The following is a 21,251-nucleotide window of genomic DNA, read 5'->3' on the forward strand; positions in this document are numbered from 1 at the left end:
TGCCTCTCTGTTTCTGTTGAGATGCTATCACATCTTTCACAAAACGGCCCGTTGATGACATGACTTGCATAGCACGTGAATGGTGCAGAGCCTCAGCTTAATGAGCATCTGCTCCGGACTCTCGAAGCATGTGCTTTACCCTTGATATTGTCAGTAGCACTTTGATGGAAGAGATGTGCTGGGAAATATCCCACATTCCTCCTTCAGGAGGTCACAATTACAAAGGCCTTGCAATGGTAACATCTGTTGCCATGAGATGCAGCAGTATGGGGGATGTGTGTGTATATATAGCTTATACATAGATTCATATATGTATAAACAGTGGGTTCCTTTATTTTTAAGCTATTTAAGAGCAACTTATATTTGTCGAGAGAAGAACCTCTCTGCTTGCTTTGGCCTTCTCCCAAACACGCTTCAAAGACAGGAGAGCTGCAGTGGAAAAACACTCACGAGCCTTTCTTCAGAGGCTGCTGCTCCTGGGACACCCAGCCCAGATGCAGAAGTCAGCGAAGTGTCAAACTGAGCTAACTTTGTGGTACTCCAGACGCGTGCCTTGAGGGACACCATGCACACCACCACCTCAGTGACCTGTGCCCTGCCTCAGCCAATTCCTGGACCTCACAGGAAGTTGGGGGGAGGAAGCGTGAAGAGCTGCATAAACATAAGTACTGCATGGTTAGTATCAACTTTACCCCATGAACTCATAAAGCCAGTTTCCAATGTCTGTTTGGGAATGACTGAGTTATCAGCTGGATAAAAACCTCACCTGCATGAAGAGTATTAATCACCCCTAAGGGAATGCTGGTGTTATTTGGCTGAGCAAAGCTCTCTGAAGGATATCAAGATGGGAATAACCTCTTGCCATCGCTTCAGTGTGATTAATAACTGAAAATACTGTTGCTTAATCATTAAGCAAAATGAATTTATAATCTTGCTCTTGGAAAAATAGGGCAGTGTCCTCCCTCAGCATTCAGTGCAGCCTAGTGGAAAAGCAGCCAGACTAGAAGAACTTGTTTGTTCTTCTCCAGAATGTTTCACTTAAAGCCTGCATGACTGGAGATCTGTGCACAGAGAGCTCGCTGAAATAGCCGCTGGGTGGTGAGAAGGCTTTGTGCTGCTGGTCTTCGTGTCACAGAGTATCTCAAATCTTGGTGGCCATGCTCCTGGAAGGTGCTGAGCATCGTTGCTCCATACAGAGGACAATCTGTGGCCACCAAACCTTGTGAAGCACTGTGCAACCTCTTGCCTGGGTAAGGGGATCTTTTCTAAACTGATCTCTTTCCACTGACGTACCCAGATGTGATTATCAACATTCAGGTAATAACTATTAATTCAGGGTCTCGGGGGTCTTTCCCTCTCTACCCGTGCAATCTCGCTCCACTGCCTGACAAGCTCTTGCAGCGGGCAATATTGCTTAACTTGTGGTCCTAGACTTTGGCATCAGGTATGATTATCTCAAAAGGGGATGGCTGGGAAATACTTTTCAAACTGGAGTGTGAAGTGGGAAGGAGTGAGGAGGTGGAAGGACTTGCTGCTGCTGCACAGGGAGCAGAAGTAAAAATCCTTGTAGGTGAGAGATATTTTGGGAATTGTTTGAAGGAGCCTCTCCATTCCACACTTATACTTCTAGGATGCAATGAAAATTTAAGTCATATGAGGGCAGTATATTGAGAAATGACAGTGAGCGGCACTAATAACTAGGTAACACTTATTACGACATTACTATATCATTCCTCTTTTCCTGCAATACACTTTTAAGAAATGAAAGATGGCTTGAGCTAGAAGCAGTTGCTTTTAGAATGACAGCGTTGAAAACACATTTCTCTGTCAATGAAATACTGCTCCCAGCAGTATATTTCTTACATATTTGCACACTCTAAATTAATATTGTAATTACTTAAGATAATTTTATAATTGAGGTAACAATTAAGGCATGTTAATATTGCTGAAGTGCCAATGAAATTAAGTTACTCTTGCTTGTACCATCAATTTGTAATCAACTGAGGCTGCTGCCCTGATGTAGTAATAGAAACACAAAGTAGGAGACCATCTCTGCCCTGGATGGCTTACATTTTCAAAGGACAAGAGAAACAAAGACATTGATGCTCTTTTCTTTATCCCATTGTTTTAGTTCTGCTTTTATTTTCCTATAATTGATTTATTTCCTCCTGCTTAAACAGTATTGTATTCCAAAGAGGAGTTGTCCACGCCAGCCCTCAGCCAAACTATTCAAGTTGGTTCTTTAATCTTTCCTCGTAAGTTAGCCTTTCGTGTAGTTAATAAGCTACCATCAAAGAGTGTTTTTATTAAGGAGATAAAGCTGACTGCATTTTAAAAGGCTTCTAAACAATGTTAGCAATGTTTATGACACTCCATAAATGGAATAATGACCATAAAAAAATAAATCTCTTGCACTGTGGACTCTAAACCTTGTTCCAAGTTATAGGTTATAAAATAAGGAGCAATTAGCAATGAAATGATAAGCTACAAAGTAATCATCACTCTCTTTTTTTTTTCTGCAACAGTATAGTTTCTCAGTAGTATAAAGTGATAAATAAGCAAATAGTTGAATGACTAAATTTAGTAGACCTATTTCTAATCTCACTCCTACTACTGTAATTCAGGAGTAGCTCCCGTGTGAAACATTTAAAGTCAGGATAAAGAAAGGCAGGATTTATGTAAAAATGGAATTACTTTAAATAAATACAAATAAACATTTAATTTCCCCCCAAATTTTGCATTTCATTTGCAAAACAGTTTATTATTAATCAAAAGAAGAACTTAAATGAAGAAAAGGTCTTTGTAAGGCTCTTCTCCCTTGGAAGACTGATACTTGTTACTGAATCTGATCATGTGAATAGAGTTTCTTTCAAAATGGGCAGAGGACCATAAGGATAGCAATTTATGTGCAAACATAAGCACCTAAACTCAGAAATCTGCTATAAATTCAGAGGTCCTCTAGTACGGAAGAACTGGCAGCAAGATGATGCTGAGGCTCTCTGCATCTGAGTACAATGTGCTTAGATGTGGATGTCAAATGCCATCCCAGCAAGTCAGAATACAGTAAATATTCTTCATGTATGTTGTAGTATTTCTCTTGGTGCTCACTGTGTTTTAAGGGTGTGATGAACCAGATTAGTAGCTCAGCCTTACATACTAGTGGACGTAGTTCGCTACTTAGCTGTGCCTCCCACAGTTCTTTCCTATTAACCTTTTTGCTATGAAAAGAGCAAAAGATAATGCAGTTGTCTGTCCAAGAAGGATCTTGGAAAAGTGTTTATCCGATTGCAAACCAATGAGCAGTCAAGCTCAGAAAATGTTGTTAGGCAAATAGTGAATTACTTCTCCTCAGTGGGCACAGAGTGACATACTACTTCCTGGGAGAAATTCTCCTTGACAGAAACATATTATTTTCTTTTCCATTTTTCAAACTAACAAGCAACGAATAAATGCCATCTCTAAAATACCCTTGCAAAGCAGCAACACTTATCAGTAATGCTCAAGTGCATTCTGAATGTTGGGATTCTTGCTAGGATCTGGGACTTCCAGGGAGAAAAGGAGGAGGAAAAGGAGATGGGAAAATTTCTCACGACTCGATGTGGTAGTGATTTGGATATCCTGCTTGCATTATTATATGATAGAGAAGCGGACTTAAGCATCTAACCTAAAAGTTAATCTTTAACTTAAAAACCCTTCATAACTGCAGAACATATCAGTGAACGGAGATAAAATGTCCCTGTTTAGCAGGTGGAAGAGGAGACCTTTCCACTTCAAGCTCTCATCACCAGCCATAAAGGCAGCTGCAAAACAAGAGTGCAAAGAGGTAAGGACTTTCTCTTCTAATACCACCTGTAATATAGCAAAGCAAAACTGATAAATAGGGTCTCTTTTTTTCTTTCTTTCTTTTCTTTCTTTTTTTTTCTCTTAAGGCATAAGCAAGAAGGGAGGGCCAGTCATTGCCATTCCCTGGAACGCCCTGAGGCAGCTCGTGTTGCAACACTTCTTGAGAGCTGACTGCTGGCAACAGCGCTGGGCATTGGGGAGCCGCCTGCCAGCCAGCGCCACATCTTACCTACGCTTTCCACCAAACGTTTTCGTTGCTGTTACACCATTTATTGGATTTGATGCCATTTCTTTAACCACCTTCAAATGCAGTCAGGCTCTGTGAGCGGGCGTTCGTTCCCCTGCACATGCCTGGATCCCCGCAGCTCCGAGCCGTTACAAGGGCTGTGGCTGCACGTGGCCTTTGCTGGAGAACTGCCGCGGGAAGAGTCATCATCCTCTTCCTCCTCCTCCTCCTCCTCCAAGGGTCCCACCTCTTCAGCTGGAGAGGTGACTGAGGCTTGATTGCCTGCTTCCACCAAAGGTAGGCCACTTATCAGTGAATGTTGTTAGAGGAGGTTAAATAATAACCCAGTTATCTCTGTTGTATTCCTTGATGGTGATTGCTTAGAGGGAACCTTCCTTTAAATGGAGCCCACCGTTAGTTTGGTAAATTAGCTCCTACTGCCATACACATCTTTATCTCCTTTCATGTCAAATGTTCTTTGCATTACTTTCAAACTAGGCAACTTCTGGCTTTTTTTTTCTCTGGGTCGGTTGCAAAATATTCAGTTTTCATTGGCGTGCCTCCCCCCTCCGCCCCAAATGCTGCATCTCAGGGAGGAAGGCACGTGAAGCATGCACTTCAGGAACAGCAAGGAGAGCAGCAAAGCATGTTCAGCAGCTGCCTCTCAAATGTTTGTAAGTTTAGTTGATATTTTATCACAGATGCATCCTAGTTAAAGAATTAACTTGGATTTCTTGTTAAAACATGCTCTAAGAATGCTAAGTTTTCTTTTAACAGTACTTAACGAGATGGAAGTGAGACACAAAATGTTCTTACTACTGAGGAATGAAGGAACAGAAACTGCATGGCTGTCATGCATTATTTCTAAAAATAGTCATACTACGTTTTTCTATAAAGCAGCAACTGCTCTTAAAAATGAGATCCAATAAAATACACTTGAAATTGAACACTGAAGTCTTTGATATTCCCCCCCCCAGGCTTTATCATCCTTTCAAATCATTTTTCACCTCCTTGTAACACTGAGCTATTTTAGCCTTGCCTGAAATCTTTCTACTGCTTTATTAAACCAATTCCCTTTTCTACCCAAGCTTTCCCAGTTGTGATCCAAATGCTTTCTAGCAGCATCGTCTGTGTATTAGTAGTGCACTAACACAAAGTTCCATCTGCTACTCCCCTCCCTCCCTCAAGTACACCACAACATAGCTGCTACCTAATTTCTTGTTTGAATTATTAGTATTCGGTGCACTCTGCTACTCTGGAGGACTGTGTAAGTACCTCCTCACATTCATTTTCCCAACTTTGCCACTGTTTGTGCTTATTTTTGTTTATGAAAGCAATATTTTTGTAATATTCTATAAGCTTTTATTGAAGTCAGTGTCTGTTTCGAAAATATCACAGAATTATTTCAAATATTCCCAGGATGCTTTGCTTGTTTGAATGTTGGTTTTTTTCCTCCACAGCATTTTAGTTTCCTTGTTCCATTTTTTTTAAACAATTAAAAGCTAATGACACATGACTTGAAGACATATGTCTCTTGTCTGCATCTTTCCAGGTCATTTGCATGTAACACGGATAAAAAGAGGAAGATACCATCACTCCAGCGTACGTCCTCTGTATAAGCAGCCCTTTTGTGATTCTGCCCTTCATGTAATATTAAGATATGTATTTCTTTAAGTCACCATAAGGTGCCAACTATATATATACTCATTCTTTTCAGAGTGAAAATGCATAGAATTCAGCAAAATTAAATATTTGAACAGAAAGAGGAGAAAATGATGGAGACACTGATACTTATCCATTGCATGAGCTTGGTTACTCTAGCAGCCATGTTCTGACCTGTGTTTTGATCCTCCTTGTTCAAGTGTGGCATGCCCAAAAGGTGCTTTTTTGTAAGTAACTGAACCTGGAGAAGCCTGTCTGGTTTTCTATGGTAAGGTTAAATGAACACGCATTCAGTGGCCTCTGCTCCAAATATTTTCCAAATTGATGTTTGGAAACGGCAAGGTAGAAAGAATGAGTGAAATGCATGTGAAACTGAGGCATCTAGCAGGCTTTGTGGTAAATGAAGGTAACAGCCCTAAAGTCTTTCTAGATGAACACCTGATTAAAATGCTCGCACGCTGGGTTCTCTCAACCTGTCTGGCAGTGCCCATGGCAACACTAGGATTTATCCCACTACAACGTCTGTTCCTATCACTCTCCTCTGGGGGTGCAGCATCTTGCACTTTTTTGGAGCCACTCACAACCGTACCCATCGGGGCTCCCGTCCTCTCCTCAGCCTGTGCAGGCACCAGCTCCCCTCTGCGAGACCCAGCTTGGAGGTGGAAGACGCTAAGTCTGTAATAAGGACCAACGTGAAGGTAAACTTTGCTCTCCTGGGACCCGCTGCTGGCTAAAGCGAGACCGAGGAATATCACACAAGCAGAACCATTGCTTGGTCCCCTAAAAGCACACAGCAACAAAGAGAGAAGCAAACAACACAAATGGCCTCCACGCTTGGGCTTTTACCTAATACTGATCATCTCCCTGTACCTCGGGCCCCTTCTGCACGTCACCTGCAGTGTCTCAGCTCAGATGCCCTCCCGTACCTACCCGGGCACCGCTCCACCAAGCGCCAGCCTCTCACCTTTGTCCGGAAACTCTGTTCATGAGGGAAGAGTTACCACCACCCCAGCCTGGGACTCCTGGTCTTGTCTGCCCTGTGCAGCCTGCGAAGTCTTCCTGACCATGCCTGTGATAGCACTCCTACGTGCTATTACCCTCTGTAAAATGGACTTTGGTTGCCAAATATTTGCAGCCACTTGCACAGTCCAAGGCTGGAAGAAATATCCAGACTAGGGATTTTAAGTTTGGGATGTTTATTGCAAAACTCATGTTGTTACGCCTTACCTGCAGAAGCTCTATCCAAAGGTGACTATAACCTAAGCTACCAAACCCCAAACCCTCATTCTCCACCACATCTTTGTTGCTAAATCCCAGAAGCTGCTTTGTCTCTTCTGAAATGTCTTGATTTTTTTTTTTCATGCTTCCTTCAAAAATTCCTGTAATAATCCCTTTTGGTTTAGGCCAAATTGCTGCTGCTGTGACTGCTGATGGGAATATTTGACAGAGATGGTTGATTAGATCCACCTCGTGGAGACAGGGTTTACTTTTTTAAGGAGAAAACAAAGTGAGAAGAAAATGGTACTTTGATCATCACTTAAGGGTTTTTTCCCTGCAACTGCACATTTTACTACTAGTATAGAATATTTTTAGAATCAAAGTGTTGGGTTTTGACCTTGGAGTCCATCCTGTTGCACAGCCCAATACAGCAACTATTCTGAACTTAGCCCAGGCAAGTATTTAGCCATCCAAGTATTACTCTGATAACACTGATTCAAGAAACTACAGCAGGAACTTCAAGGAAACAGGAAGGGAAAACTACAGGAAGGAAGAAAAACAGTTTTTAAAATCTGATGGATTTTAAATCTTTACTTGTCAAAAACAGAGAGGTTTGCAAGTGCTAAATGACTTTACACCTGTCAAGTGTTTCAGTATTGACACTGTTCTTATGCAAGCACAAAAGCTGTTTGTTGTCTAATACTCTCCAGTGACAGGATCGTTCCCCCTTATTCATGTAAAATACGTAACATGTGTCAGTGAATCCCTTTTCTCCCTCCTTCTGGAAATGAAGAAAAAGAACGATGAGGCTGTTGGTGTGTGTTGGTGTTTGCAAGTCTTCCCCTGGGATTGTCTCAAATCAAAATTTGAGGCTTGTGCATTGAAAATTGATGTGACGAATGTTTCTTTAGAAAACACTTCTCCTATTTTACTTATAAAGCAGAAATTGTAAAGCTGTTCGCTCTTTGGTAATTTTTTCACTTTTTTCATTCAGAAACTTGACTATGAGTCAATTGAAGGTTTTATGTGACAAAATAATTCAGGTATATTTTCTTCTGGCTTGAAGAACTTAAATGAGACTTAAATAGGCTCAGCACTTCACAATTCTCTATGCTTTCTAGCACTGAAAAGAAGTGCATACTGCAGGATGTCTCTAACGTTGAGTTTTATCCTTAACTTTCAGATAGAGTCCACCTCAGCCCCGTGCTACTCTAAGGCAGTAATGTCCTCATCATCCTCTTCAGCGATGGAGATGGAGATCTTCCAGTACATTGACGTACATCAAAGTGATTTCATCGAGGTAGGAACTACACTGCAGTGAAATGACGAGCGCAGAACCGCCTGTGCTCTACGTGCCAGATGAGTGTTTGCCACCAAGGTAACGAGCAGGGTTCCAGGTCTGGCATCAGCTGTGCCACATGTGCTTCACGAAACAAGGTTGCAAGGGGACAGTCTGTGCTGGGAACCCTTTGGGTGGAAGAGGGATTCGCATGGACTTCCGCAAACCAGATGGTTGTGGCATCCTTTGAGTGTGTGCAGAGAGGCTCCACTGAGCCAAAATGCACCTGCATGGGAGAAGCAAGCCAGATAGGCTGCTCTCTCACTTGCTTTACGTCAGAACTGATTTTTGTAGGTTTGCTCTTAACAAGAAGAGGTATCTTCGTCCCATGCTTGTTTGTGCTTTCATTTTTGTCAGTTCCCTGTGAAAAAAAACAGAAACATAATTAGTCCAGCTGGTATCAGTTATGCTTTAAAGCTACAAGCACTTCTGAATCCTTGCGAGCATCACCGAAGTAATTTGTACATAATGCAACTTCTGCAATGCAAACTGGTCAGCATCTAGTCTACCTCCTCTTCCACCGGGCTTTAGATCCATGGCTGACAGTGTGAATGCCTAAGCATGGGCACCCTCCCTGTTGGGAAAATCAGGAATCTCAATCCTGGGGACCCATCTAAGCAATTCCTCTCGATTCTGAAGCCTTGTAGCACCCATGAAACTGCTGTGATGGGATAGAAGTGAAACCATCTTCCAATGTGACGCTTCTCACGTTCAAGGGCCAAACACCACAGCATCCTGGGTGATTTAACTGCACTTCTTTTCTTCTTGCGCAGGATCTTAAGGAATGGGTGGCTGTGGAAAGTGATTCTGTTCAACCACATCTGAGGAAAGAAGTAATACGAATGATGGCGTTGGCAGCAGACAAACTTGCAGTGCTGGGAGCCACTGTTAATTTAGTAAATCTGGGGTCACATCAGGTGCCTGTCTCATTCTTGTATTTAAAACATCGTATTTGCACATGTGGTCTACCTATTACCTTCAGTGCTATGTACATGCATGTGTATGTTATGACTTACTGATATTTTTGGTAGCTAGATAATGACTTCTCAATAGTCCCTTAGCCACACACCACCTGCCAAATTCAGTCCCTCAGACTGTCTGCCAACAGACCTGGGAGACCACACAGGCAATCCAAATGCAAACAGATGTTATCTGCAGAGCAGGGACAGTTTGACACTTTTAACTGGAGGAAAGCAGCTTGCAAAAGTACAAGGTCTGAATTTTTACCGGGGCTCGTTTTTACAATCATCTCCCGAGTAATGAAGCATGACAGTTAATGCATCAGTTCGTTACCGAAGTCCCTATAGGAGGGAGGTAGCTTTTACAAGGAAAGTGTTGCCAAACAGAAAGGGCTAGCTATGTCGAATGTCATCTTTGGGTTTGGGAGCTTTGAACAAATGCTCCAAGACATTTTCTTAATGGTTGTTGGAAAGCAACAGGCAAGAGTTAATCTCTGAGAAATCTTTGTCTCTAATTTACTTATCTTACTGTAGACTGGGGCTCTTTCCTGCCCTGGGCTGTTAGATTTCTATTCTAGCAAGAATTCAAAAGTTCACTGATAGTGATTAGCTTTTTCTTCCTCTGAGGCTTCTGGGGAGGATTTGAGAGTCTTAGCACAAGGACCTTGCAGCACAGCAATATTTTAATATTTCAGATTATGTCATTTAACAGTTGTAATGAATGCATTTAAAATTAAAACCTTAGCATGCACTCGGCATGCAGTTATGATTGCCAAAATATATAGCAACAGCCTGTGCCAGTAACAGCAGGGAATGGATTACCTGTTGTTGGAGCAGACACACTTTTCTCTGCCTCGGGCCAAAATATTGTTTCACAAAATGCTTTTTTCCTTTGATTGCTGGGCAAGAAGCAGCCACGCTTTTGTGTTGCAACAGACCCGATACAGACTGACATTGTTGGTAAATAGGAGGGAGTACGCACATCCCTTCGCTTCCTACTCCTCTCTGCTGTGAGACACTTCCAACCCCTTTTGGCCAACGCGGAGACCTGTTCTGCGCAGCGGTACGAAACAGGATCAGTTCAGCGCCTTAATCTGTTTTGAAAACAGTCTGAAATTGCTGCTGCCTCCTGCCAGCAAAACTTTGTTTCTGTATTTGAAGTTACATGCCTCCTGCCATCTGTCTGTGGCAAAATCAAATCCCAAATTAGTTTGCGTGGCTTTTGACTATTTCAGTGTCACAACATATGCTTTTGCCACTACAGCACGCAGTCAGCTCTGTCTTCTCCAGTGCTGGGAAGTAAGAGTTTAGTAACAAGTGCATTTATGGCACTAAAACCTTAGAAGAGTTCCATAAAGTCCCTGCAGAACCTAAACAGTTGGAGAGAGAAATTTTAATTTCTCTGGGTAGGTTAGAGTTGGATTCAAAGTCAGATTTGTGGACCTGACAGAATCAGAGCCATGAGTATGTGGAAGTATTTTCAATACTAAGAATTCAATTGTTTTTGTAACACTTGTAAGTTTTCAAAGGTTTGTTTTTCCTTAGCTGCTTTTTTTAACATTTCTCTACAGCTGCCTGCTGGCCAGGACCTCCCACTGCCTCCTGTGATTCTTGGGGAACTGGGGAAGGATCCACAAAACCCCACTCTGTGTTTCTATGGTCACGTGGATGTGCAGCCTGCCAAAAAGGAAGATGGCTGGAAAACTGACCCTTACACACTGACCGAAATCAATGGTGTGTATCTGGTCGTAGTTTTTTGTATTGTTATTTGAATACACGACTGAACTTCTGAAGGAGGCTCCCTGTATGTTTAACCACAGCGTGAGGACTTCTCCCATGGAAATCTATGGGACAAATCCAGCGGCTTTGAATTTTGATGGCCATGCCGTGAGTAGTGAGCCCCAACACTGATTGCTTAATATTTGGTGTGGAAGAGCCACATGAGGTTAATGCCACTTTATAGAGTACTCAACAGAGAATCCATTTCTACTTTAAAATTCTTTTAAAGAGTTGTTGGATCAGCCATTATCTTCCCTTGCACATCCTGTTCTTGCTTCATAATCCTTTAGTACCTCCACCTGCCACGCTGGAGCTAAGGAGCATTGGTGGTGGAAGAATGAGAGGCCCCCCTTAATGTCCTCATCCTTCCACTACAGCCAGCTGAGCATGAAAAGCTCCATTCACCTGAAGGACCAAAATTAAGGATGGAAGGTCAGCAGAGGTGTAAGACCAAGAACCCAGAAATCCTGATTCCCATGCCTGTCCTATAGCCATTAAATCACCCTTTCCCACCTGTTGGGACCAGTTCCAAACACTCTTACTGGGGTAACTCTTCTGCCTCAGATAAATCTGGTAGTGGCAATCCACAGATTTATCTCTATATGAAACAGATTGATCTGTACATGAAACTGAAATCTGTCCCTGTATATAACTGTACAGTCAAACACTTAAAAAAAAAAAAAGTGCCTTGACTTGTAGCTTCGTACTTCTACTGTGGTATTTATCTGTGGGGGTTTTGCTGGTTGTTACCTGGGCTGGCTGACGTGCACAGAGGTTGCATAGCGTGCAAACTCTCCAGGCATGTCTGGTGTGAGCAAACAGCTCCTAAGAACGAAGTGAAGCTCAGAAATTGGCATGTAACAGAAGCCACAATACGGTGTATACAAAAGGGGAAAAAAACTGTACCAGTCCACTGGGAAACATTCATCACCTTATTTAAAGCAAGTCAATGAAATCCCGATTCTTTTGACGCTTCACTTGACGCACCACTACAGCTCCTGTGGCACTAGGAATTTGCTGATTACATTGAAGTGACAAGAGAAGTTTCAAAGATTGCTTAAAAACCTTTCCTCTCTTCTTTTTAAGGAAATCTCTATGGGCGTGGAGCAACAGATAATAAAGGACCTGTCTTAGCTTGGATAAACGCAGTGGAAACATTTAGAGCCTTGAAATTAGTAGGTATCAGTGAGGAATTCTATTATTATCATTATTATTGTTGTTATTGTTATCTGGAGGGATGCATTTACCTCCCTGTAAGATATCTGTTGGGACAGAGACATGACTACATGCATTTTGAAATACTAGCTTATTTCCATGCTGGTCCCACGCTGAGAATCTGTCCTTCAGCATTTCTATTTTGAACAGTCCATATGCAATGTAAATACGGTATTGCTGTAATTGCCCTGCAGAGGAAAACACGCTGGAGGCAGCATTCAGTATATATTACATACATTAAACAGCTTTGATACCCTATTCTCTTGAGAGCTTTTATAATGGTAAAATAACATACATCACAGATCGGGCATTAAGACTCATCTCTACAGTTACATTCTGTTGATCCTTGGGTTTGCCTTCCTACAAGTTACCTTCAATTTATGCGCATGTATGAAGAGAACAAGTACCAAAAAATGCTCACCCATAATGGGCTGTTCTTTCACTGTATTAGACTTAGCAAAGCAAATTCTTTGAATGGGTGCACTAACCAAGTACAAATATACTTGCTTACAGCCTCACATATCTCTAAGAATCAAACTTTTGCCTAAATTATTACAACGACCAACACAGCTTTAAATCAGTCTGCATATTTAATAATTTTGGGCTAGTTGTATCCCGAATGCAAAGCTAAACCAATATATAGTCTAAGCTTATAACTTGGTTAGCAAACATCCTTTAAGGTGAATTTGCACAATACATTTTGTTAGATTGTTGAGAAACAGTTTTGTGCCTCTGTTATGACATTATGGCATAAATTGAGCGTTAAGTTTTGACTTTTAAAGTCCTTTTGCAACCTTTTGGAAAACTGGTGTTTCCCTTGCATCAATAGTACTGAATTGACCTCAGTGTCTCTTAAGTGTTAGGAAACCCACACGTTTTTTGCCTACAGATTATTTGTTGTAAGTGAATATGGTTATGGGTCTGTCTTTCTGATTCTTTTCAGTTTTTCAAATCGCTAATAGCTATTTTGGCATTTTAACAAGGAAGGAAAAAAAATCTTTGTCATTTGAAGCCTTTCCCTAGAAAACAGCACAGACCATCGAACAATATTCATGAACAGTTTGTTTCTAAATTTTTTTGTCGTCGTTCGATGAACCATTGGTGAACCCATCCATAACACAAGTTCATTTAATTCTATGCATTTGTTCCTGCATTTAATCAGACCATTGAATTAAAAGAGAAAGCATCTTAAAACCTGTAATGAGAAAACGAATTGGAATGGGAAACTATGCTCAAATTTATTTCTCCTATGGGACGTGTCAGCATTTCTAACTCACACTATTCCATAATAAAAGTTCTCTTAATTACCCTTGGAAATGCATCCTTACAAACTAGCAGGCAAATGGAGTCATGAGTGCTAAAAGGACAATTATGGTGGAATCACCAGCAGCATTTTTACTGCTGTGTGACTAACTCTGGCGATAGATAACATGTTGGGAAAACCGCAGCGGTGGACCTCTGCCAGTGCTTCCCGCACGGGCGCTAACAGCGGAAATACAAGAGACAGGAAATTTTCTGTGAAAATGCAACTGTTCTTACACAGTTAGACTTTCCAAAGCAATTAGAATATTTAATAGCACTGAGAGAAAGCCCATTTAATGAGAGAGTCCAGCAAACTTTCTAAAAACACAAAAGGAAAAAAGATGTCACTTATTTGCCTTCAGAAATGAAAAGTAGATAAAAACATAAGGAAAACCCAGTTTTTCTGGGAAATCATATGTGTCTGTTTATCACTGCCCTTTCTGCTGAAGCAAGCTATACATCCTATGTCCTTCTTTTCCTAACACAACTCCTACTGCAAGCCAGTGTGCTTCTGATTTTAAAGATTTTTTTATCTTGTTTTTGCAATTGCTTGTTTCTTACCCAGACTTCTTTAATGTTCATTTAGGCTATGCCAGTAAACTTCAAGTTTGTAATTGAAGGCATGGAAGAAGCAGGGTCCTTGGGGCTAGAAAAGTTACTCGAAGAAGAAAGTCAGTGCTTTTTTTCTGATGTTGATTATATTGTGATTTCGGACAACCTCTGGCTCAGCAAGAAGAAGCCTGCCCTTACATATGGGAGTCGGGGAAATGCCTGCTTCTCTGTGGAGGTAAAGGACGCAGGTTCATTTGAACTGGGCCCCTGACCAGAGAGCAGTGATGTACCTGTAATCACATCCATGTCTGCACGCAGAGAAAGACTGAGAGCAAGCTTAATATTTACAAATACAGAGCTTTCCTCCATATCCTTTTTGGCTTGTACACATTTCCCTCCTCATTTCAGTTCAATTAGCCCCGTTTACTTTCATTAACTCCTCTTCTATCATCATTTCTCCACTTACCTCTCTCCCCTTGATCCCTTTCCCATCCCATTGCTCTGTTGCCACCCTCCCAGTCTTTCCTCATCACCCCCTCCACACATCAACTCCGTTCCCTTGCAGCATCATCCCCGCACCCCCCACTCTCTCGCTCCAAACCCATTTCTTCTGCCGCTCTGTCCTTTTGCAGCAGATACTGGTTAGTGCAATGTGTCTGCCTAAAGGGACTCAGTTTAGCTGGATCCCTGGGTTTAAAAGTGACACAAAATTTTTGTAACCATTGGCAGAAGCAAGTAGCAGTGCACTGTAGTATACTTAGCAGCCAACATGAGCTACTGTGAAATGAAGAGCAGAAATTTCTCATCTGGAAACTTCCTGATGAAGGATAAAAGGATTTCAGAGAGAAGATTAACGAACTACAGAGCTAAAGAAACAAATCTGCATTAACCTTTATGTCTGAAAAAGAATGAAATTTGTTTTTAACCAAAAGAGCCTCAGCAGCCTTGATTCAATTCTTCTAAGTCTTGGTTAAGAAAAATGATGCTATTAAAACATCAAAAATGATCTCTGCCTGCTACCAGACAGTTGGCTGTAATGAGGTTTTGAGAAGAATAAACAAGTTTGTTGCAGGAAAATAGTTTACGATAAACCTGAGTATGAAAATGTGTCTGGAAAAAGAACCCATTTAATAAACCAAATGCCTCTCTCTATGCTGAAGCTGTATGATTCAAGAGACCTCTAAATTCTGATTTGTTGCAATCTGGAATTAAGGCTGGACATATATTTTCTTAATGCAAAACAAGTAAGTTTCTTTCTTGCCTTTGTTATGAAGATTTTGCATTAAATAAAAAGGATAGAGAACTTGGAGAATTTATTCTGCAATGTTAGAAGCAGCAATATGCAAGCGTTTCACTTATGATATATTTAATCTTATTGAAGCAAAAGAGGTAATGGAGAGGGACCCTTGCTCTTAAATGCCTGTAAGTTCTACAGACAGCTGAATTTCTCTCTCTAGTGGTTAACAAGAGAGCCCTGTCTTTTCTTTACTGAAGCAGATTGTTCCTGACACGATGTTTTCTATTTTATAAATAGAAACACATACTCCTTTTTCTATTCATTTATGGCCTTCTGTAAAAAAACTGAAGCTACCAGTCGCTGTGGAGAACAAACACTGGCAGAGGAATAAGGTAGGGAGTATTTATACGTAACCAGTGTTTTTTTGGTACAGGTTGAATGTGGTGACAAGGACCTTCACTCTGGAACTTTTGGAGGCATCATTCATGAGCCGATGACGGACCTGATAGCTCTGCTGGGTAATAACACGCACCATTGCTCAGGAGTAACTGGGGAACAACGCCTAGCAATCAGCCTAACGAAGATCAGTGCCATGTTTAATTGACCTGAGTAAGGCAAGTCTACTTGAAGCAAGATTCCCAGGTTTCCAAATCTCAGCATAGCTGCGGTGGCAGCAGCCGAGGACGGGAATGTCCCTGGTAAGGCCAGGACCTCAGACATGTGTCCGTTGTGCTGTCAGCCATGTGTCCATCAAGACTGTTTAAGGATTGCTAGCAACTTGAATACACACACGTAGCAAAACCTGAGGTTTTAAAGCTGATTTGTATCTCAGTAGGATGGCGCTTTCATGCCAGCTGCTGGGCTGACCCACCACACGCTACACACAAAGAGCAGCTCCATGGTTTTCTTAATCAACATGAAAATACATCAAGTTAGGTGCCACGACTTAACGGATGCAAACAGTTGTTAGCAGTCGTTAGGCTTAGTCATTCAGTAAAGAGATAGGTGGGAGGGAAAAGGTGTTGTGATTGCCAAGTGGAGGAAATATGTCCCACTCGTACTGATATCTCTACGTCATTTTGTAGACAGCCTTGTGGATCCCACTGGTCGTATTCAGATCCCTGGAATCTACGACAGCATTGCTGCCCTGACGGAGGAGGAGAAGAAATTGTATGAATCGATTGAATTTGATCTAGAGGAACATAAAAATAATAGTGGTGTGAAAAAATTCCTCTATGGCACCAAGGTAACATAAAATCTATATAAATGGTCAGCAGAAAGAATTTAAATCACCTATTCATAGCATTTATGTATACAGGCAAGCTAAAAGATATTTTCAGTCAATGGCAAACTCAAAATAAAATAAAGGAGCACAGAGCATTAAAAGGTAAATTAATCCGCTGAAAATGCAAGCTACCACATCTGGGGAAAGTGATCTGAAATATGAATAATCGATGAAAAGAAACAATGCAAAACTAAGAGTTGCTCCCCTGCTCTTGCTCTGCAGATCTTCTCCCGCTCACCTAACCAGCCAAACAAAAGAAGCATTAAAACCCCTGCGTACAGGTTACATAGGAGGAAAGAAGCTGTATTCAGCTCTGAAAAATGGGAGGCAGCTTTAGGTAGATGTGTTTTGGGGTGGGTTTTATTTGTTTAATTCAGATTTTGATGTCTGCTGAGCACATATAAAAAAAGCACCCAAAGTTATAAGCCTCTCTGTGCCAGCATTTAAAAATTATATCCTAAATAAAAAACCAGCAGGTAAGGTCTGGCTCAGAAAGATCTCTCTGCACAAGAGTGGCAGTGGGGAGAAAGGACAGGAGCGATTCGGGTTTTTTATCACTAATGTAACTATACCGGCATAAGCTCTAACACGGATGCTTTTCTTTCCATCCAAAAGCTTCTGAATTAACTAGACTGTAATAATGGGTAATACAGAAGTATAATGTAACTACACGACATAAGTTTTGATGCTTTACCTATATGAGGAAGAAGTGGTGCAAATTTTACGTGTACATAAAGCTCTAATCTCATAACACTGGAGTAGAAGGAAAGGAGCTGCGCCCTGGGGTTCTGCGTGAAGACCAATTTATAAAGAGCTACTAGGAAAAACCCCAGTATTTCCTTTCTCTCTCTTTTCTTTCTTAGAATAGACATTTTCTTTTTTTTTTCTTTTTCTTTTTTCCCCCCTTCTTATCTTCCCTTATCAACTTGGTTACTGAACATCATTATCTTACCTCTTGTGTTATTTAACTGCTCAGCAGTAGAATTTTTTCCCTGGTATCATCTGGGAGGGGTCTGGCTAAACTGGTCACAGGTTTCTCCCACAAGAAGTTCTGAGATTAATAGACAGTCAGATCAGAAGTTGTTCTGATTTTACTTTGCACTAAAAAAATTTACTTCCAAGATATTTTTTAATAATGCTTCACTTTTCTTCTTCTGCATGAAAAGCTGTTCTCATCCAAATATTTCTGAAGGTAAACAAATACTGACTTGAAAAAAGTAATTTTTTTTTTTAAATGAAAAGATATTAGCATGGGTTTAAATTACAAATCAAACTTCTTTAAAATACAGAGGCTTCCTAATACAAATTTTAGGATGGAAAAAACTTGTTTCTTCATGTTAATGATATCAATTGTGAATGGCTCCAGTGTCATCCCTTTTATTTCCAATGTTATTTTTTGAAGGAAGAAATACTTCTGCACCTGTGGCGTTACCCTTCTCTCTCTATTCATGGCATTGAAGGAGCTTTTCATGAACCAGGAATTAAAACTGTCATTCCGGCAAAAGTCGTTGGCAAATTCTCAATCCGTCAGGTCCCCCACATGGACCTTTCGGTTGTGAAGCAACAGGTGAGAGGCAAACCTTTTCTTTGGCCTCTACTGTGGTAACTAAGTCCTCCTTAGCACCTCACAAATTTACACCCGAAGTAGTAAACCGAACGTTTCTAGCATCTCTCTGTTTGAGAGCAGAAGTGGGAACGTGGGACTAAGTTTGAGCTGGAAGAAGATGGACACTTCTGAGTGCAACCTGCTTTCCTTGCAGGTGGTGGAGCACCTGGAGGGTGTATTTTCCAAGAGGAACAGTCCGAACAAACTGAAAGTGTCTATGCCTTTGGGTGCGAAGCCCTGGCTCGCTGACGTTAATGGTCCACTATATAAGGCAGCAAGAAGGGCAATAAAAACTGGTATGTTCCTTCTTTTTTTTTTTTTTTTAATTCTTAATGTGTCTGCAGGCATGCAGGGGAATCGTGCTCATCCATAGAGCAAAAGGGATTTCCCAGCTCAGTGCTACAGTCACTTAGCCCTATGAATCTCATTGATTTTTGATAGAACAACTCAGCCACATCTTCTTCCACACCTTGCTGAATTGGGGAATATTTAATAGGAGTAGCCAAAAGACCTCATTTAGGTTTTTTGTGTACTGCCAGAGGTTTGTAGAGGGCAGCTAATTCATGAAATCATTTGGCTACACACTCAAAACAATTTCTACTCCAAAATTCTTAATATTGGCTATCTGCTCATATATATGGTAGCAGAAGAAAGCACCTTAATAATGAATTAATTCTTCCCATGTATTTCAGTTTTTGGAGAAGATCCAGATTTTATTCGGGATGGTTCAACAATTCCTGTTGCCAGAATGTTTCAGACCATCACACAGAAAAGTGTGATGATGTTTCCGATCGGAGCAGCCGATGATGGGGAGCACTCCCAGAATGAGAAAATAAGCAGGTTTCTTTTATTTGTCCATTTACACTATAAGAGAAGGGGGGAGAACCAAAGTCCCCAGGTACCCACGCATAAGCACTGCCAGATGGGAAGCTTTGCTCTCCCCTGGACAGTCCCAAACTACTGTCTCTGGCAAACATGCTGCTGTGCCAAGCAGAAAGCAAAATTCCCAACCTAATGCCTACCGCAATATACTTTTCATGAAGTGTTTACTCGGTCTTTAAAGACATCGCACTGGCAATTTTCCTTTCACTGCCAATTAAATTTGTCTGAAAGACGATGACGTAGATGGGCACCTTTCTGTCACAGCATCAATTTCCAAGTATTCCAGTCAGACATACTCAGGCTAATGGTTAAGTAAAGGTTTTAATGGTTTTCAGCATGAATGGATATAAAGGTGTACTTGTATTGCAGGGACCAAAACTAGTGTAATTATATCAAAACTAGCTTAAACTTACCACCTGTGTTCATTCTTTGAGGAGCCACGGTAAGACACCGTTCAGCATGTTTGTGCAGCTCCTGAATGCCAAGCAGCTCCTCCTCATGCCGAGCTAGAGGAACTGGAGAATCCTACAATAATTCTCAAATAATTTTTTGTTGCCTCTCAGTATAGCCTCAACCCTTGTGGCTACAGACAATAGTAATTAGAGGACATAATGCTGGAAAACGTTTCCTCAGTGAATCCTTCAGAGGAATGCCAATTGCAGGATGTCCAGAATTTCTGTGCACTTGGTCCTTTCTTTGGGTGACCAATCTTGCAAATTCCTCTGAAGACTCTGACAACTTCACCAGGTTATGCCACTAGTTTGGACAGCAGAAGAGCCTGACAGGGCTTCATTCTTTCTTTCCTTCTTCATAGACACAACTACATTGAAGGAACCAAAGTGTTTGCAGCCTTTTTCCTGGAGATATCAAAGCTACATCATCACTTACATGAAATATCCAGCACAGAGACCAACAACTGATAGACCATCATAAGAAAATCAGCAAAGCACATTTTTAGTCTCAGACTTTCTAACAACTTCCTGATCTGGAAAAACATATAAATCACATATTCGGTGGGTCTGAATTGGTGGGAAAAAATAAATGCCATGCTATTACTTGGCATACTACTAAATGGCATGCATTTGTGATCTGGTCAATCAAGTGATCTTATCCCTAATGCTGTAAAATAGGGGTAGGGATAATTCATTCTGGCTGAGTGAAGAATGTTACATTTTAGTTTTAAAATTCAGAGCAATGGGAATTTTGGCATATATTAAAATAACTTTACTTCAATTTTTTAGTATGCTCATGTTCATGCCACCCAGCTCATATTTCAATTTCTGAATATGAGCAATTTGCAATACACTCATTTCCTCCTAACTATAAACAAAATTTCACTATTTAATTATTTGAAGAAAAGTCCACTATCATGTTAATCTCTTCCCCGTCCTTCACAGAAGGCTGTAAATCAGAAATGTAATACAATTAGCTTGCTGATTTTGATGCAAAGACTTGCCTATGAACATTTACTTCTGGGAATAATCACTGAGGTCAATAGAACTGCAATAGTAAATAAACATTTCCAGGTCTGGATTCTGCCTTTCCCCCCCATTTAATCCAAATCTCCTCTTATTGTGCTGTGAGCCCAGTTCTAAGAATCACTACATAATACATTTCCTTAATGTGACTTTCTTCTTTTTGTACAACAGAAAAGAGTTTTTGTATTTATCTGTTCTGGCAAAAGTCTGTCATCAGAAGGGTGCTCTTCCACCCTTTTATGTTTAAAGCATCAGTTTACATTGATAATTAAAGGCAAATGATGTATTTTGAAATTAAAGCAATAGTTGAGTGTTCTGTTTGCTGTTTAGGGAAAACACCTAACACAAAGTACGTAATTCGCATCTCTGTATATTTTTATTTTATTTCAAAATGTGATTATTATAATACATAGTTATTTCACACACAACCAAAGTGACTGAACCAGATTTTAACAAAAACTTAGTAGTGTTATCCCTACTGTTACAACAAGTGACATTAATTACATTACAGAAAGTAGTTGGTATCTTTCCTTTCTCTCCTGCTCCCTCTCCTGCAAAAACCTGCAAGAATAAAGGTGATTAAGGGCATAAGGTGTGGACGTGGACTCTACAGAAGGGAATATTGTGCCACAGATAACGTGTACGAACAGCTGATGTGGGAAGCTATC

At 40.9% G+C, this 21,251-nt stretch overlaps 1 protein-coding gene across 5 annotated transcripts; it reads left to right on the forward strand.

Annotated features, from left to right (window-relative positions):
* Nucleotides 1-1,085: 1,085 nt before the first annotated feature.
* CNDP1 (carnosine dipeptidase 1) lies at nucleotides 1,086-20,855 on the forward strand. 5 transcript variants are annotated; one of them, XM_054818285.1, is made up of 16 exons: nucleotides 1,086-1,250; nucleotides 3,745-3,823; nucleotides 3,930-4,366; nucleotides 5,622-5,671; nucleotides 5,787-5,958; nucleotides 8,133-8,249; nucleotides 9,062-9,205; nucleotides 10,819-10,981; nucleotides 12,113-12,201; nucleotides 14,130-14,330; nucleotides 15,766-15,850; nucleotides 16,418-16,578; nucleotides 18,020-18,184; nucleotides 18,378-18,519; nucleotides 18,916-19,063; nucleotides 19,920-20,855. In XM_054818285.1, exons 5-16 carry the CDS (start codon nucleotides 5,938-5,940, stop codon nucleotides 20,023-20,025), a joined length of 1,542 nt encoding a protein of 513 aa, XP_054674260.1. In that variant the 5' UTR covers nucleotides 1,086-1,250; nucleotides 3,745-3,823; nucleotides 3,930-4,366; nucleotides 5,622-5,671; nucleotides 5,787-5,937; the 3' UTR covers nucleotides 20,026-20,855. The 5 variants fall into 5 exon arrangements, with proteins under 5 accessions (XP_054674260.1, XP_054674258.1, XP_054674259.1 ...); XM_054818283.1 differs by lacking the exon at nucleotides 5,622-5,671; XM_054818284.1 differs by lacking the exon at nucleotides 5,622-5,671 and having other exon boundaries at nucleotides 3,748-3,823.
* Nucleotides 20,856-21,251: the final 396 nt, after the last annotated feature.

Source organism: Grus americana, chromosome 2 (genome assembly GCF_028858705.1).
Source record: "Grus americana isolate bGruAme1 chromosome 2, bGruAme1.mat, whole genome shotgun sequence".
NCBI lineage: Eukaryota > Metazoa > Chordata > Aves > Gruiformes > Gruidae > Grus > Grus americana.